This window comes from Lemur catta, chromosome 11 (assembly GCF_020740605.2).
Source record: "Lemur catta isolate mLemCat1 chromosome 11, mLemCat1.pri, whole genome shotgun sequence".
Lineage (NCBI taxonomy): Eukaryota > Metazoa > Chordata > Mammalia > Primates > Lemuridae > Lemur > Lemur catta.
The window spans coordinates 47,248,732-47,268,990 of NC_059138.1; the positions used below are offsets into that span (position 1 = coordinate 47,248,732).

The 20,259-nt window shown below is 35.1% G+C and overlaps 1 protein-coding gene across 1 annotated transcript in view; it reads right to left on the reverse strand.

Moving 5' to 3' along the window:
• The window catches only part of SEMA3D (semaphorin 3D), a 120,844-nt gene that overhangs the window by 50,677 nt on the left and 49,908 nt on the right, over window positions 1-20,259 (reverse strand). The window contains exons 5-7 of the mRNA XM_045564787.1: window positions 16,291-16,384; window positions 13,579-13,707; window positions 1,190-1,332 (exon numbers count right to left, since the gene is read on the reverse strand). Of these exons, the coding sequence (XP_045420743.1) occupies window positions 1,190-1,332; window positions 13,579-13,707; window positions 16,291-16,384 (366 nt within the window). The remainder of the gene's footprint in view (window positions 1-1,189; window positions 1,333-13,578; window positions 13,708-16,290; window positions 16,385-20,259) is intronic.

Here is a 20,259-nt window from a genome sequence, read left to right on the forward strand (position 1 = left end):
GAAATTACTGTGAATTCTTAGACTCCGAAAGAATGAGGATGCTTTGTAGAGAGTCTGTCCCCTGGGGGTGAGGGGATCAGTGGGAGACAGCATTATTGGCTAGGACACTAGGTAAAGAATGATCTGGGCTCACAAGTTGGCCTCATTCAAAAGCCATGTTTTCATTAGCACTTTTAAGTGCAATGATGGTTTATATTTCTGTCCCTGGAAGTGTTCAGAAGCCCGAGGGTACATATTGAAACAAAAAGTGATAGGCTCAGATGGAAGAAAATGAAAAGTTTGTGAAAGACCAAAGAAATCTTCCCGCTGAGAGTATTTATTAACTTAACAGCTCTTCCACTTATGAACCAAGTTGTTGCTGAAGGTGTCTGTCTATTTAAAAACAGTTATTTCAGTGGAGACAAAAACAAGCAGAAAAATAATATACTGAAGTCAATAGTATGATTCTGGTAGCACCATTATTCTATAAAGCTTGTATTCAATCAAATGAGAGCTTTGATGCCACAAAATGGAAGCACCTCATGCGTTTCTGTGTTTACTTGTAACACACAAAATGGCAATATTAAAAACTAATTGCAGTGTTTTTCAAAATAAATGTTTTGCATTTTTGGTTATTTGTTTTTTCCTCTTTACCCCATTTTCTCTCATATCCTAATCTAGATAAATGGTCTAAAATTATTTAATATGCTAATGATTTAACCATATTTTCAACTTATACATATAAAGATATATAATTTTACATGTGTGATGTGTGTTGGTAATAATACAGAATATAATTCTGTTAGTGTTTAAGTTACTCTAGTGATTATGTTATTTTCAATTTTAAAATGAGATTATTTAACATTGTATAAACACATTTTAACATCTAGGGATCAGGACAATTTAGCAATTTTACTGGGAATAGCAATAACTGGCAAAGGGATAGCTCTTCAATGCAAGTAATAAACTGCCAAAGAGGTGTAACTCACACCAGAGCAACAGTTCAGGCACTGGAAAAATAAACTGTAATGTCTGAAAAATGTGATTTTTTTTTTTTTTTTTACTTTTGGTTTCCAAAAATTACACAAACAGGATAGTATGAATGTATCCTATCATTTATGAATAATGGACGCTAACTTCAACATTACACAGTTAATTGTTTCATGCATATACATATATGCTTTAAGTGAAATACATAAATATATCTTGCCTTACAAACTCTTCCAACTCGAGAAAGGATGGTCTTATCAGAAGTACTGCCTTCTTGAGATGATTCACGAAAGAAGAAATATATTTTATCATCATCTGGATTGTAGGTGTCTGGTATGGGGAAAGTTCCAATAAATTTTGCTCCTGTTTGAAAGAAAAGAAGGAATAAAATAAGATACTGAAACAATCCAGCATAATAGTACTGGTATTTTTTGTATGTAAAACAATTAGCTGCAGAATTAAAAAATGAACTATTTGAGTGTAATGTGGGAAATGAGATATATACACAAATAAACATGATACAGTGTAGAAACACGTATTAGCATAAAGAGGTAATGAACAAATTCTCTAGGAATTCTACAGAACAGGTGACACATGACTGGACTAAATTACTGGTAAGTCTGTTTAAATCTGGAGAATATATTATTTTATATTTACCTTCTATATGACAGAGTCACTGCTTTTTAACTACAATGTCTTTTATAAAGAGCTTAGGAAAAACTATAAACATATCCCAACTTTTGACACACTATGATGCTCTTTGCTGCATTTTATATAATTGCCCAAGGGGAAAACAATGAAACAACCAATAGTGCTTGAGTCAACTCCAGTATAGGCTCTGGAGGCACTCTTTCTGGGTTTACATCTTGTCTCTGCCACTTATGGGAAAGGTGACTTTAGACAAATAAATTATTTATCTTCTCTATGCCTCAGTTTTCTCATGCATAATATAAGGCTACCAATGTCATCTATCCAGTAAGATAACTGAAAAGATGACCAGGTGAGTTAATACATATAAAATGCATAGTATCTGGCAGTGTCTGATATATAATGTATTCAATAAATGCAATTTATTATTAAAATGATAATGGGGATGGTAATCATTATTATGACAATAAACAGGAATATTGAGCACATCCATATACTTATAAAAGCAATATGTCATTATTAAAAATGAAGTAGGTCTATATGCACTGACATGGAACGATAACCATAATATATGTAAAGTAGAAAAGTATTTGCAAATAAAATAAATCCCTTTGCACTGCATCAATGACAGATTGATTTAGGTTGCTAACTCCTTGTTTAAAAAATATTGGGCATTTTAAGTCTTGGTTTTATATAATTGTGAATTAACCAGGGGACAGATCTGTAATTGGCTGGAGCTAGTTCAGAAATAATCTTTTAATTAAAGCAGAGAGAATAATTATTGAGGAATAAAGGAAGGACTTTATGGAGAAAATGTAAGGCACCTGGAAAGAAGCACAGAGCACTGAGCATTTAGGAAGAAAAAACAGTAGAAAAGAGAAGACAAAATGTTTCAGAAGAAAAGAAGAATTTGGTGGGAACTGAAAAAGAAAAATTTTGCCTTTTCTAGGGTTTTGCCTAAGGTTCTGATTGCTGTGTACCTCAGAAGTAATGAAGAATCACTGCCCTGCAAATGTACAGCAATTGGTCAATGACCCAATAAAGAAAGCTGCACAATAGCCTTCTTCAACAGACAAAAGTTAACGTTGAGTCCAAGTGATAGGGGTTTCATCATTATCATCCTAGCCTCTCTGGATCAGCCCCATGTCTCCCATCCAATCTCTTCTTGGCTTTAATGAGAAGCCTTGAGAGGAAAAGAGAGGAAGGAAATCGCCACACAAACTTCTTCTCTTTATTCTTTGTTATTTCCCTGTTCTTTTCTGGAATTAAGAATGCCAATGGACTCATACTTCTGATAATCTCACTTAGGCGTGGCCCTAGAACATTACATGAAAGTTAAATTTTACAAAATCACATAGGGTTTTTAAAATTTTCTTTTCTAATTAATCTTAAATTGGCAAGGCCCATTAACAATTCCACTCAATGTTCCCACTCCCAGGCCCTCTTTCAAGTTGTTAATCAATCACAAACACTTGGTTTTGATCCCTGAGGAAAATCAAAATCCTTTTTTTAGTCAGATATTAACCTTTCTGATTTTTCATTTAAATATGTTTTCTTTAACAAAAATCGCACAACTCTGTTGAAATAAATTTTCCTATAAATGTGGGATTAGGATTTCAGCAAATTAATGAAAATAAAAAAAATAATTTATGTAAAAATATTGCCATATCCAAGGAACTTAGAGCAAAAAAGAAAAGCCATTAGAACCGAAGAATATGAAGATAAATAAGAAATGACTCTTCACTTCAAATCAATTATACTCTGGATTAAAGAAATACTGACATGGTCAAGATGTGCCTAAGAAGGCCTAGCCTTGATGTTTACAGTGACTTTAAAGGATATTGCAACAATGAACAAAAGAAAAACAAAAAGAAACAAACAAAAATACCAACCTATCGTGGGCTCCCACAGACATAGGTGATTTGTATAGCATCTAAGGTTAAGAGTAATTAACACAGCCTACCATTCTGTATGCAGGAAAAAGGATACGGATAGACTCCTTAATCCAAGATCAATAATACAGATGTATGCATGGACAAGGGTAGAAAGAACTGAATAATATACATAATTCTTAAGTAATTAGAATGAGGCAAAAAGGGATAAAAATGAAACTATGCAGAAATTATAGGAATACATTGGCTTCCTTCATCTTCACAAATATGTGAGCTTAAAATGGGCATTGACATGAGTAGAATTTATTGTGGCACTTAAATTTAATTTATATATAAGTTACACATATAGGATGATGACCCTTAAGATATTAGTATCTTATCAGACCTACATAATGATTGAGTTGAATTCTTAACTTAAAAAAAATAATAATAACATGGAGTGAGCCAAGATGGCTGACTAGAGACATGGCTTGTTGGACTGTCCCAGCTGAAGGGTACAAGGCTGGACTGAGGATGTTGGAGAACAATTGCAGCTCAAGTATGGATCACAGGGAGAGATAGCAGAGGCATCCAGGGACCCCACCAAGAAGGGCTGCAAAGCTGAGAAAGAGGAAGAGACAGAAGAGAGGACATGGTATGGACTGAATTCAGAGAGGCCCAGAGCCCAGTGAAAGGGTAAGGGGGGACTCCCCTCCCCCATGTGGGTGACTACAGTGAGCAGTTGTACACAAAAGTCTCACCACACGGGTGAGTGCCATGAGAGACCAGAGAGCCATCATTCTTACATTTAGATGCCTCTTCCTCTGCACCTCCTCCTTTCCTGGAACCACAAGGTAATTTTAGCCCAAGCCAGCTTGTAGCTGTGGCACCTCTGCCATGATAGCAACCACGAGGGCGCTCTATGTTTAGAAGCCTTTTCCTCTGTGGAGGAAGCATGGTCCTGGCCGAGCCTGCCTGCCACTGATAGTGAAGCTGCCGCAGTCTCCCACGGGCAGCTTGGACAAGTGGACAGGACCTGGTGTCCCCTGGACACAAGAGCAGTGCCGGGAAACCATGGCCCCTCTGGCCCATAGCAACCACAAGAGGGCTCTGTGCTGAGGGGCCTATTCCTCTGCAGTGGGGTCATGTTCCCAGGCGAACCTGCCACTGAGAGCAGAGCCTCTGCAGCGGTGTTTTGCGGGATCGTCCACTGGCAGCTTGGGCAGCTCGGCAGGACCCAGTGCCCCCAGGACATAAGGAGTGGTACAGGGAGACCATGGCCCACCATCGCCACTTCTGTTCAACAGAGTGCTGGAAGTTCTAGCCAGAACAATCAGACAAGAGAAGGAGATCAATGGTATCCAAATGGGGGCAGAAGAGGTCAAACTATCACTCTTTGCTGATGATATGATTTTATATCTAGAAAACCCAAGAGATTCTGCCAAGGGAATTCGGGAATTGACAAATTCAGCAAAGTTTCAGGTTACAAAATCAATGTACACAAATCAGTAGCATTCATACACGCCAACGACAGTCAAGCTGGGAATCAAATCAAAGACTCAATACCTTTCACAATACCTCCAAAGAAAATAAAATACCTAGGAATATATTTAACTAAGGAGGTGAAAGTCCTCTACAGGGAGAACTACGAAACACTGAGGAAGGATATTGCAGATGACCTAAACAGTTGGAAAAACTTATCATGATCATGGATCAGCAGAATCAATACTGTTAAAATGTCTATATTATCCAAAGTGATCTATAGATTCAATGCAATCACCACTAAAATATCAACATCATTTTTCTCAGATCTAGGAAAAATAGTTCTACCCTTTGAATGGAATCAGAAAAGACCCCTAATAGCCAAAGCAACCTTAAGCAAAAAGAATAAATTGGGAGGCATCAATTTACCACACTTCAAGCTATACTACAAGGCTATAGTAACTAAAACAGCATGGTACTGGCACAAGAGCAGAGACATAGACCAATGGAAAAGAACTGACAACCCAGATATAAAACCATTCTCATATAGCCATGATCCTTGACAAGGCAGACAAAAACATACACTGGGGAAAAGAATCTCTATTCAATAAATAGCACTGGGAAAATTGGATAGCCACATGTAGAAGACTGAAACAGGATCCTTGCCTCTCACCAATCACAAAAGTGAATTCATGGTAGATAACAGACTTAAATCTAAGACATGAAACTATAGGAATTCTAGAAGAAAATGTTGGAAAAACTGTTGTAGATATTGGCCTAGGCAAAGAATTTATAAGAAGACCCCAAAGACAATCACAGCAACAACAAAAATACATAAATGGGACTTGATTAAATTAAAAAGCCTCTGGACAGCAGGTGAAACAATCAACAGAGTGAATAGACAACCCACAGAAGGAAGAAAATATGTGCATGCTATACATCTGATAAAGGGGTAATTACCAGAATCTACAAAGAAGTCAAATCTGTAAAGAAAAAAATCAAACAAACCCACAAAAATGTGGGCAAAAGACATGAACAGAAGCTTTTCCAAAGAAGATAGACTAATGCCCAGTAAATACATGAAAAAATGCTCAAAGTCTCTAATCATTAGGGAAATGCAAATCAAAACCCCTGTGAGCTTTCACCTAACTCCATTGAGAATGGCTCTTATCAAAAAAGTCCCCCAGTAACAGATGCTGGTATGGATGTGTAGAGAAAGGAGCACTTATACACTGTTGGTGAGACTGCAAACTAGTACAACCTCTATGGAAAATAATATGGAGATACCTCAAAGAACTAAAAGTAGACCTACCATTTGATCTACCAATCCCACTCTTGAGTATTTACACAAAGGAAAAGAAATCATTTTATCAAAAAGACAAGTGCAGTACAATTCACAATTGTAATGATGTGGAATCAACCTAAGTGCCCATCAGTACATGAGTGGATTAATAAAATGTGGTATATGTATATTATGGAGTACTACTCAACCATAAACAAAATGGTGAACTAATACCTCTTGTTGCAACCTGGATAGAATTGGAGACCATCCTTCTAAGTGGAGTATCACAAGAATGGAAAAACAGATACCACTCATACTCACTATTAAGTTGGAACTAATTGATCAACACCCATGTGCACATATAGTAGTAAAACTCAACAGAAAGCAAGCAGGTGGGAGGGGGAAGAAGGGAGTGGTAAATTCACACCTAATGGGTACAATGCACACTATCTTGATGATGGTTACACATATAACTTTTACTCAAACTGCACAAAAGCAAATCATGTAACCAAAACGTTTGTACCCCTGTAATATTCTGAAATTAAAAAAAAAAACATAGTGGTACAAAATTTATGCACTCTTCTCTTTAAAGATAAAATGAGAACTCATTGATTTGGATCAGAAAGTCATCACAGGTAAAATAAATACCAATCTGAAGGAGAGAGATGCTGATAAAACTCTCCTCAGATAGTCAAATGGGAAAAAGGGTTACATAAGGTGATTGCTATTCACTTGTTCACAGAAACACAATTCTATTACTAAAATAGAACAGAATGTGTAAGGTCTAAAAGGAGTATAAGTATATGGCAATTCATTGCTATCTTGCATAAATGCACAAGAAACCTCCTTTGGAGATGAATAACATTATCTAACTGTTGCCAGGTATTGACATTTGAAATGATCAAAAGGTAGACTATGACATCAGTCTACATTTCTGAAATTTCATTATGACATTAATGGGAAAGTAGTATAGATGCTTTTCCAAGTGGCATTTCTTTTAACTTTCAAATTATGTATAACAAAAATGGTTTTATTGTGTTTATTTAGTCATTTTTTATTTTATTGAACTGTTTCTTAAATGTTCCTTCTTTTATAAGAACTGTAAGAGAATTGTTTTGGAGGGGAATGTTGGAAGTGTTTAAGACAAATGTCCAAATGTTCGTTATACAAAGAAATCTGATTATGAAAAAAATGGTATCAAATAGTACTCTATTCTGTGATTTAAATAATAAGCATACTTAAGAGTTAAAAAACAAATATAAGTTGCAAGAATACAGAGTTTTCTTCTTGCAGATTCCATTGAGGTCCTGTCTTAGAACACTCATATTATTATTTTATGATAGAAAGTCTTTCCTAACTTGCTGCCAAATTTGGCTAAAAATAGGTATCATTTAATCAGTGCAGAGTTGTTGAATTAAACAATTTAAAGTCATACCAGTAGGCACCTGGGCTTTATTATAGCACATTTTTCCCCATTGGCATTTGAAACACATGCCCTAATAGGAATGGAGTTTGAAATCATGCATTTTCACAAATGAATTTCTAACATGACACCAAGACGCACTGCCAAATGAAAATGGCATAAACCCATGTGGCCTGCAGTACAACACCACCTTCATTTCTCCCCATGACTCTCTTGCCACACCAATGAGCATACCTACCCTGTGATTTAATAGATAGTGAGTTCCTAATTTCCTTTTATTTCTTCTTATAATATCTTTTTCCTATTATATTTTAAATCTTTTCGTTTCATGTGGAAGGAGAATTTGCAGACAACAAAGCACCCCAAGAGAAACTTCAAATGAAAACTGCCTCCATATGTTAAAAATGAAAATTTAAAACAAAAGTTCTCATCTACTCCAGGAAAGAAAACAAAAACATATGCGTGTGTCTGAGGCATTATTGTTTGTTTTCATTTTCCAAGTGGTCATACTTCTTAGTTTTATCCTAAAATTCCAACAAAAGATCAACTGTGTTTGAGTAATCACCCTAACTTGTACGTGTATTCCTATCTCTTGATGTGTTCTAAGATTAAGTTGATAAAGGAAACTGTGGAACCATTTAAGTCTTCATCTAGAACTTCTTACCGTATTTTATCTTTGCAATTTTTTAACTTCCTGGTAAGGTATGTAATAGGTGGCTTAGTCTCTCAGAAAAGAAATCAGGATTCATACTTTTTTAAGTCTCAAAACTGGATTAAGTAGTCATTAGAGAAGTTAGCTGATCTCATTCTGGTTAATGCCAATTAGAACACAGAACACAATTTAGCATATACACATGTGTTAAGAATCTTAAACTCCCTAAGTAGTTCAGTGATAAAATAGACTTAGAAAACATTTATGTAGCATCATATTAAAAAATTATAATTCTTTAGAATCTGCATCTTAAGAGTTAATATTCAATTGTAAATTAATTTAATTTTTGTATTTTTTAAACTAAACATAATATCACATTTACATTTGTAAGAATTTAGTTCATCTCATATAAGTAAAAAATAGAAATTTAAACTGAAAAGTAAAGTACAGGAAGCAAAGTTTAACAAAAAAATTCTCATACTCTCTAGAAATACATAATACACTGACATAATAACATATAGGAGAAATAAAAAAGACATTGACATTGACCCCATCATTTGAAATATTAAATATCTGTCAGTTTTTAAAAGCCGGTAACAACCTTACAAAACTCAGTGGTGAGTTTCATATCCACATGCTATGTATTAATAGATAGTAAAGAAAATTTACAAATGTGTTGCATTATACCATTGTAGGCTATTGTACATAATTAATAAACAAGTATACATTAAACTGGCCCTGTCCAATAGAAATTACTTCGTTGATGGAAATTTTAAATCTGTGCTGTCCTATATGGTAGCCCCTGGATCATTCGTCTAAGGGACCAAATTTTAAATTTATTTTAATTAATTTAATTTTTTTTTCCAGAGACAGGATCTCTCTATCTTGCCTAGGCTGGCTTTGAACTCCTGGGCTCAAGGGATCCTCCTGCCTCAGCCTCCTGAGTAGCTATAATTTAAATTTAAATAGCCACATGTGGCTAGTGTCTATGGTATCTACCATAACATACAGGGCAGCTTTACATGAAGTAGCTTGTGTCAGTAACTGTGTGGTGGCAGGTCCAATGTTAAGGCAGAAACAAAATCTTTATTCCTATAACTGCCACCAAAAAAGGCAGCCACACTTCCAGACTCAAAGGACATGATACACTACTCTTCTCAGAAGCTTAGTATCATGATGGAAGGATGGGCTTAGCAGCTAGGAGGCTTGGAAACATCCCTTCTTCATGCTACTTCTCAATTTGTAAAATATGAGGTTAAATAAGATACTGTCTGAGATAGCATTCATTCTCAACAATTCACACAGTTCATCTGTATTCTCTCTCTTCACACTCCTGACTCCAAACAGATGACACCATTGACTCTGTCTCTGGAACACAGGCTGAATATATCTGGAGAATGGCCATTTCTAATAAAGGGCAGAAATGTTTCCTGAGCAAGCCAATATTTTGTCTTAGCCTGTCAGGTTTCTCTTCATTATAAGCGTATCAAATAGTTTCTATAATTTCTCTTCTTGCTCTGCTCTAGTTTCTGTAGATGAAGGAACTCTCGACCGACTGGGTCTCCTAAAGCATTGTGCTCTTCTAACTCTGGTCTGTCTTTTCCTCAGCAAAATTCTGACCTGTTGCTTGTTATTTCCCTGGCTTCAGCCAGAATGCCTAGGTCTCCTCCATTGCTTGCCTAACTCCACCTCCTCTATTTCTCCTAGTTCCTACTATCAGACCAGCATCCTTGGTTTGCTGTTGCCCAATATCACAGGTACATACGGACCATGTGTGTAGTAAGGCTGAAGGAGCAGGGCATGTGTAGTCAAAAGGGCAGAATTTAGGTTGATGGACTGTATCATGCAACGAAAAGAATACAGTGTCTAGAGCTGGATATACATATCTGAGTTTCAATGTCACCTCCACTAGCTGTTTAACTCTGAACTATTATCTGATTTCTAGTATAACAAATGTAAATTGCAAGTAGCAATTCTCTCAATATTATACCAGTAAATAAAATAGCTCTTTTAAAGCGCCTAAGGTAGTAGGTAGTAACTAGCATGGATGCTATATAAAAATAAATTTGAAGGGAAAGAGATGAGAGATAGGGAGATTAGTTAGTAAACAATAAAATAGTGGCAATTAACCAGAGATGAGGTAATGAAGACCTATTGGAAGATGATGGCCATAGAAAGAACAAGGCCAACAGATATTAAGAAGGAAGCAAATATTCTTAGGAATAGATTAGATAAAGGGGATGTAAGAGAGGAAGAAATCAAAGATAACTCCAAGGTAACTGAGTATATGAAGTTCAGAAAGTTAAGATAGATAAAAATCAGGAAACAGGTACTGAAGGACACATTGGAAAGTAAAAAAAAAGATATCTATCTATATATATATAGATAGATATATAAACTCATGAGATTTTATATTTTAGATCCATTTAAAGTAAAGGGTCAGTCAAAAACTTGTAAAAATCTCAAAGCGAGTTAATGGCACAATCAAAGGTAAGGCTTAGATATCTTTATTCCCATGTAAAACAATCATTTTTTTCTTTTAATCTGAGATGGAAATGTAAGACGACCAAATAAATATTTCTTAAGGTCACTTAGTTATATATAAAAGACAGCTGGAAATATAGTTTTAGGAAACTTTGGAACACAGGAAACAGTTGAAACTACAAAGATGAATGAGCTGACAGAATTAAGAAGTGTAACAGAAAAGAAGGAAAAGTTAGTCAATAATTTAAAATGCTAAAGAGATGGCACAGAATCACAGGGCATTCAGGTTTTAGTCCCACCCCCTATCTCTCCTACCTTCAGGAATAATGATGATGATGATAATAATATTGACACTAATTCAGCTCTTAAAATAGTCTTCTAAAAGACTTTCCTATATGATCTAACTTACTCTTTATGACACTCTGTGAATAGATACTATTCTTAACTGATTCCATATTAATATACAAAGAATTTGAATGCACAGAAAGGTTTGACCAAGGGCACCAATAAGAGATAGCCAAGATTTAAACACAGATAATTAATTTTCACAGAAATAGAGGTATAATTTTTGTTTAAAGTAAAACAGTTTTGAGTGTAAAAGAATAACAGAAGTAAACTAGAAATGTCCTGAGAAAACCCAGTCATATGGTCACCCTGGCTTTCTACCACTAAGCAATCTGCCTTGAATGACTTAAACCATAAATGTGAATTCCTAATCTCCTAATTCTTAATCATTTGCTTGAATTCAGTTCATTGAAACTTCTTCTAACATGTATCTTTTCTCCTGCCTTTAATTTTTCCCTTTCTACTGGCTGCTTCTTTAATGGCAAAGTTTTCCCCCGTATCCAAATCTTCTCTTGAACTCTGCATCAAATCTTTGGATTCTTCTATTCACAAACTAATATCTTCTTTTTCAAATACTTTTTGCTGTATATTCTCTTGTCCATCCCCATTGCCACTACCTTTGTTTCTGTCTAGTCTACAGTTTTCATGTAGTGGCCTCTTCTCTCTCTGTATTCATTCTCCTTTAGTCTTCACTTCATGCTATGCCTCTCATGCTATTAGAAAATATACTATTTTTTTAAATTACCTTAAAAAAAAACAAACAAAAAACAAATGTCTAACTCCCTGATTAAAATGTAAGCCATCAATGGCTCTCCATTGGTTTCAGGATAATATTTACAGCTTTATTGCCTAATCTCCCATTCTCTCTTTATGCTCCAGGCTGAGCCATGCATTCGTCATCCATGCAGTCAGCAGCCTTCCTCTATCTATCTGTGCAGCCACCTTGGGTAGAATAGCATCCAGTAGGTACTAGGGCCTCAAAAGTTGTTTATAAACGGAATGTTAAACTAATTCAAAGGCTTCCTACTTTGTAATTCTCTTCATACAGCATTAAGAATATCATCCTAGGCAAATAATAGTTGAATACATATTTCCTATATTTATTATATTAACAATGCTGCAAACTTCTTTTGGAGCATGTCATAGCTAAGGGAAAAAATAGAATAAGCTTTTAAAAGAGTAGCAATGTGATGATATTTGCCATACCAAGACTGAAAGTATAAACCTTATATTTTATTTACAAGCGATAAGGATATATTTTTTTACCTAAACAGATATCTAAGCTTTTCTACAGGGGAAATCTATTAAGTTACTCTGAAACCAAATAACTCCAAAAAAAAAAAATCTCACTATGACAAAAATATGGTTTTGCCTTGCATGTGGTAAGGTAATCACATAGTTGGGGGGATTCTGTATTTGTTTTTCCTACTAAGAGTACCTGTTAAGGATACTATTTTGGCCAATGGAGATCACATTATTATGTAAACAAACAGATCTGCAGGTTTGGACTAAAGAAATGTTTTAAAAGTGTTTTCCCTTTTGTTTATGTTGTTACTGCTTAAATGACACTGACGGATAAAGAGATAGCCCTAGAAATCTCTATCCTGCCCTTCTTCGCTAAAGCCCAATATTTATGGTGGGAATGAGAAACGTCTCACTGCTTAAATAGCAGTGCTATGTTGTTCTGCCATGCAATGGAATAAAGTCATATGTTAACTAGAAAACCTAAGAAAATCATGATAAAATATGATCTGCTGTAAGATGGGGGAGGAGCTTGTAGCATTCCTTGAATTAATTAAATAAATGAAGTTTCTTGGGTTTTTTGATTGTTTGCTTTTTAAACTCAAAATCCTCTATGATCCCCAACTAAAATAGTAATCAGACAAAGTTATGTCAATCTTAATATGCTTAAAATTTTTGAGGATCATGTCTTAACCCAAATATAAATTATTTTCAAGCAACAGAAGTTAGCATTGCAGTTACCCCTTTTCATTGGGCTAATAGATAGTACATGGCTTAGTCATAAAACACACACCACAGGAGTAAGACTGCCAGCTTGAATGCTCTGCAACTGACAAATTGTAAGACCTTGACCAAATTACTTAATTTCTCTCTGTTCCAGTTTACTCATCTTTAAAAAGCATAAAATAATACTATATCTTATATGTCACTGTGAATATTAAAATTATCTATTCAAACATAGAATAATGTAAGGACCTAGCATACACTCAATAAATATCAGATATTGCCTTACACACAAAGGTTTTAGAAATTTTTCTAACTTAGTGTGGAATTATTTCAAATGTATTTTATAATGTTGAGCTAAACCAATTATCCCAAACACATTTGAATGAATAATAATGAGCTGCTTATCTGTCCAAAAACAAAGGCAAAACAATCAAAACTGAAAAAAATTACTAACCATTGAGCCAGTAGTGCTCTGAAATGTCAGTTCTGATGTAATGGTGGTCATGAGTAGGCCCAAGGGACCGTGTGAATGCAGTATCTTTGCCAAGGAAATCAGAAGCTGTTCCAGAGTAGAGGTACTCATCTGAGAGGGAGAAAAAAATACATTGGACTTCTAAGGGTATTACAATAGATACCATTTAAAATATACAAACTTCACAGAATGACAACAAAGATGGTTATTGCTTAAGATCAGAATATGTTGTTTCATAAATTTCACTTTCAGATTTTGAAAAGTTAGCTTAGTTGAAGAAAAAATAACTCAATTAATTTTGGTAAGCTGATACTAGATATTTGAATATAAAAGAGTCCAAATTTTTCTGAATTAATAATTGCACATGCTTCAGCAACTTCTTTGAATATGCTCTTCCTCTTTCCCTCCTGCCTACAAATAATTAAAAGAAATATCATAATTAGGAGTTCCTCTTTGTAGCAAGACAAAAAATATTAAAAGTTAAATGCCATAATGAAGGATGAATTGTGTAATTAGTATTTACTTAACCCGACACAACCTCAATGACCACAACTTTTCTTTGCCTAACCTCTGCAGAAAGGGAGCTTTCAGCACTGAAGTCATTCTTTGTAATTATAGCATGTTGCATTCCTTGTAGCTAATCATGTCTCTAACAGTTCTGATAAACAGGAATTCTTGAAAAGGGAATGATGTTACCATTACTGCATACCAAACTTCTTTGTCTTGTTATTTGTGCAAAGTGCATGTCCATGTTTTAACAGAGAGGAAGGAAAGAGAGAGAGAGGGAGAGAGAGAGAGGAGAGGAGGAAGAGGCAAGGAGAGAGAGAAAAAGGAGAAAAAAGAAAAAAATAGGGCAGGAGAAGGAAGAGAAGGGAAAGAAAGGAAGGTGAGAACAGGGAGGAAGAAGTAGGAGGATGGGGGAGAAGTTAAAGGTGAGAAGGAAGGAGAAAGGAGACAAGGGAGAGTAGAAGGAGGAAGAGGAGGGAAGGAAGGGGAGAGAAAAGGATGGAGGAGGAATGGATGGGAGCAGAGACCAGTGTTCCCTAATGCTAGTCAGAGCCCTGGATGGGGTGGGGAAGGAAGGCAGGAAGAAGGCTGTCCGTGCAGAAGTATATATTGCCCCTCTGAGAGCTAAACCTTTGGTATTTCACTAGACCGTTTTAGTCAACTACTTTGGGATACACTTAATAAAACAATTTAAAAAATGGCTAATCTCTACAGAGCATTTAGAATTTTTAAATGCCTAAATGTGAGAACAAAGATATTATTTTATCATTGAAATTGAATTTTACTCAGGAACATATCTTTAAAATTCTGCCTTGTATAAGAAGGGATCCCTGACTAATATCCATCTAAATATGACTTTCACTGGACTATTTGGGACAATTCAACCTTAATCATGACAATAGCTAACTTCTAAAGGAGAAATAAACACACACAAGAGAGAGAAATCCAGCTATGTAAAGTAGATGTACATATGGTTCTGCTTTCATCCTTGTAAGGCATTTCCCTAAAACGTAACAGGTAAATAACAATATTTCATTGTGGAGCAAATTAAAACAACAACAACAACAACAAAGGCATTATAAAAATGGTAAGAGTAAAGGAAGCAAGCCATCACTTTGAAACATATAAAAATGCAGGTATTTAAATGTTTTGTTAGAAAAAAGATGGGCTGTTTCAATCTAAAAATTAGGTCTGAATATCCAGGCTTTAAAACTGTCTTCTTTGTATAGAAAATTACTTAAGGATTACTAAAAGGGGTCACCAATGCCTACAATCTATTGTTTTTTATTAAGTCTGTGTCAACCCCACTTGGAAGATCAGAATCACAGACCATCTATCTCATTTTCTGAGAATAATAACTAACCATTAGTCATATAATTTTCAGAAAACACAAAACACACATACGCTTTCACTTCAAAGCAAAATCACTAGGTCTCACTAAGTGAAAATTAAAATGTCATGGTGCTTCACTCTTATCCTCTATTCAAACACTTGATAGACAAGTTAAATAAAAAGAGACTAAAGTCATGAACCAAACCAAGACAAAAGGAGTCCTTATAATGACTGAAATTCAGAGGTCTTGCCGACATTCCTCTGAACAGACTTCAGACCACATACTACTGCGTTCTTTGAACAAGATTGTCATCTCGTAAGAGAATTTAAGATGTACACAAAGCGACAGAAGACTAACTGAGCTAGCAAAAATTTCACATTTCCATTAATATAATAAGGTTATAGTGAAATTAGGAAAAAAATGTTATAACCTATTATCTGTATGCTATAGCTTGATTAATTTCATTTATTAATTTACCCACTTATGGAATTGCTAAATTTAACTTATATGCTAAGCCAAATAAGGACATGGCTTAGTATAAAGAAATCCCAGACATCTATATATAAAATTATAGAACAAGTACTAATGTACCCTTTGCATTACAAAGAATTCAATCAAAAGTTCATTTAAAAAGTGACTATGCAAATATTAAGGATTACTATGGCCTCACCTCATTGATAAGTGATAATTGATTGCTCAGTATAGAAAGATTTGACACTAAAATACTGGAACCAAATAGCTGGTGGAAGATTAATCCAAAATTATCTCCAGCTCAATAGGAAAATGTGGTTTAGTCAACACATACCTCTTCAGAAAATCATTTAAAGGTAAGAACTGCCTGTCATTGATCTTACCTGTCATTACTGAAGCAAAAGGTTGCTGAGGATCGAATGGACATTTCAGTCTGCCAGACTCCAAATTGTGTGTGTCTAGTTTGAATATAACTTCCTGTTGTGAGAAATGTTAATACAAGAGAGATTTTTAAAAATATCACAATCCGCAAGAACATAGGTGTTAAGAATGAAATCCCAACTCATTAATATGATGAAAATTAATTTAGCATAAAGCACGTTCATTGTGCTGTGCTCCTTAATTCTTTAGCAAACATTGTATCTGGCAAGACTGAATACCCGTGTTTTGGTCTCCTTTAGCCCAAAGTGGTAATGATAACACTGAGTGACTTTTTCAGTTGGAGGTATTAGCAATATATGTATAAATTCATTTAGTATGGGCCACTACCAATATCAAAATCACCACCAAGAACACATTTTTCTTAAGTTTAATAACAAAGTTATTGGGCTTAATAAAATTACCTTAATATTTTGAGAAATGAATCTTGCTATGGTAACTATACTTTCAGGATAATGATTATACTCTATATAGCTAAGTATCTTTAACCAAATTACTTGAGCCTTGTAATATTTTTAAATTTTAGTGACATAAAAGTGTTCTAAGGAAGGCAGTTTATTTTTAGGCTGTTGATACATCTGGACAAAAAAAAAATCCTGTTGTAGTATTTTCAGTATTATGAAAACACTGTACACATTAAAGCCACATAGTTATTTTGGCTGAAATATCTATTTTTATAACAGTGGCCACAGACAGAATGACATTGGCAGACTTCTAATATTCAGGAAAAAAAAAAAAAAACATCTTAAGTTGAACTTTCCAAGAAAAATATGAATGTATAATGAATATGGCCCCATGAGCTTGAGTGGGGGCCATAATAATGACAACACTACCATCCAGCAAAAAGGGTGATGACTCACCCTGTGCATGCACTGGTTAGAGAAATTCAGCATTTCAGACATTCTCTCTAGATGGAATATTTACAAAGTTATATCAAAGCACGCATGTATTAGGAAAGGACCATTCAGTGCTATTTATGTAGAAGGCAAGCAATGAAGCAAAAAGGATAGAGGAAATTGGATTATTTGTTGGATTATGTTGTCATTTCAGATTTTTTTTCTTTTGCACATCACCAATAGTAACTCTTGCCTCATTACAAAATAACAATAGCAATTTAAATAGCCTGATTAACAATTGCTATTCCATAATTTTAAGTAAATATACTTTAATACAAATAATAATGGTACCTGGCAGTTAATAGGTCCTAACCAAAGGCCAGGAAATTTATGCACACTGTCTGATAGAATTGTCACCACAAGCTTAGTATTGTACCTACTTTAATCATTCCAGCTTTGTAAATGTAATACTGAGGATAGAAGGGGTTATGTATCTTGCTCAGTGTCACATTACTAGAAAGAGGCAAAGCAGGAGCTTGAACTCAGGGCTGCCTTCAAAGTTTATCCTGTTAACTAATCTAGTCTCAGAATTTCAAGCTCATGGGTTTAAAAAAGTGCTGAAATAAATTTATAGATCCACCGTGACCATGTAACATGATCAAGTCCAAGTGTGTTTAGTTTGAACAGGTCAGCTAATGAAAAATTGTGATAGTGGAGCTTAGGTATGAAAAAAGTTTAATGAGAACACATTTAGGGCCTGCTTCCTGACTGTGGATGTGGCCAAAGATATGTCAGGAAAAAATACCTGTAAATAGTGATGTAAGTATATTTAAATAACATTAAGGTGCATTATTCTCCACAGGTCAAACAGATCTGTTGACTCTAAAACCTATAATGGGATATTGTAAAGTGAAAATTAAACTAAATCCCAGTGCCCCAGAAAATTATAGTAAAAACCTCAAACAGAGAGAGAGAGAGAGAAAGAGAGAGAGAGAATACCTGAGAAAATGTCAGAATGCCATAGTGGACCTGAGATACTAGACAAACTCTTTTTAAATAGAACATTTCATTGAATTCTTAAGAGAAGCTCATAAAATTGGCATTTATGGAAGCTAAGGACAATGTCTCCCTTATAATCTACTGGAGAAAAGATTTAGCAACAAAGCAAGTTTCCTTGAGCCAATCAAGGATACTTACAGGAAAATGATGTTAAAAAATGATGGATGATTCAATGCACTTCTTGAAATAAACTGAATTACACAGCACTCTAAGTTTTGAGATTTCAATTTTATAAGATTTTTCTTATGAAATTCCTTAAACTGAATTCATAATGCAAAAAAGCACCTGTCTGAGCTACACATACACACAGAAATATTGTTAGAGAAGCCAAGAGGTAAGTAGACAGAAATGATAGTAAGAAAACATTTAGTCAGCATTGTCAACATCATCCCCATTTAAAGATGCGATCTGCAGCAGGAAACGGGAGTAAAGAACCTACTTCCAATCCGATTATTAAATAGATATCAGGCTCTACCAGTACTGCGGATATAAATATTATTTTGTATAAACTATATATAGTATACATACTTTTGAAACTCATGCCTCTGTACCTTTCTGTCTTTCTGTTGCCTATTGATGGAAGAATATTAAATGACTGGAATGAAGCAAGTGCTATGCCAATGAGTATATGATCATTTTCTCATTTTATCCTCAAAATAACTCTTTGAGGTAGCTACTATTATCATACTCATTTTACAGAAACAGAAGCTTAGAAAGTTTATAGAGCGTGCATAAGGCCATAGAGTTGGTAAATGACTTCAGCCATATTTCATACTCTGGGTGTCTGTTCTCAGACGACTATTACAAGTTGTTGATAGCGGCAGTGACTTCTCTTTTGAATTTCAGCTCCAATTTGCCAACTTTGAGTTACCTACTGAACAGGTTTCAAAGGCAGAAGGTACAAAACTAACTCACCATGTTTCCCTCAAACCTATGAATACTCTCACATCAATAAATAATACCGTTCTCCAATTGCCTGCCAAAGTCAGAAGAAATCTGGGATTCATCTTTAGCTTTTCCCTCTTTCTTTTCATTGCCCCAGACACATTGCATAGCAGTCCCCAGAGTGTGCCTTTCTCCATCCCTTTTGTATATTGTTGTTCTCTTTTCCCATTCACCTTAGGAGCAACATTATTTGTTTGAAAATGGAAGGGCCTTCTAAACTCCCTCTAGAAGTACGATGATTTCTTGCAACTAAATGATTCATAAAAAGAGTTAACAATCTTCAAACAGGGCTGCCATACACTTACCTGTACTCACAACCAGCTGAAAACTCACAAGGCTCAATAACTCTGTTCACTTATAATTCTCTTATTCCTAGAACTTGTAAATTTGACTGCCCCAGGGCTTCTTGACAGTCCCAAAATAAGTAATTAGCTCCATCTAAATTCCCTTTCAGCACTTGTGACTTTTAAGGAGCTATAGAACTCTATTTGCCTTCCTCAGCAGGTTGTGAGTTTGGCCTTTAGCCTCAGGCTTCAAAACACATCCAAGCTGTGGGGCTATATCATATAATTACACCCTATGCTATGAGCTACTGTTATATATTACCCTTCATCAAAGCTAGGCAGGAGAACATTACGCCAGCAACAAAAATGATGGATTCATGTTGCCAAGTCTCCTAGTGATTCAAAGATTTAACTATCAGGGTTGTTTTATTTTCAAACAGTTGAGAATGGGTTGGTTAGACAAGTTGGTTAGAGAGGAAAATCTATCCAGCCCCAGCTGTGGGTTTGATCTCTGCGTGAATCAGCTAAGTCAGTGTAAAACACACAGCCAATTATCCTGCAAATATGTGTGGTTATTCACAAGAAGTGCAGTCATGTGTTGCTTAGCAATGCGGTATGTTCTAAGAGAGGTGTTGTTGGGCAATTTCATCATTGTATGAACACTGTAGAGTGTACTTACACAAACCTAGATGGTATAGCCTACTGTACACCTAGTCTACATGGCACTATTGCTCCTAGGCTACAAACTTGTTACAACATGTTACATACTGAACGCTGTAGGCAAATGTAA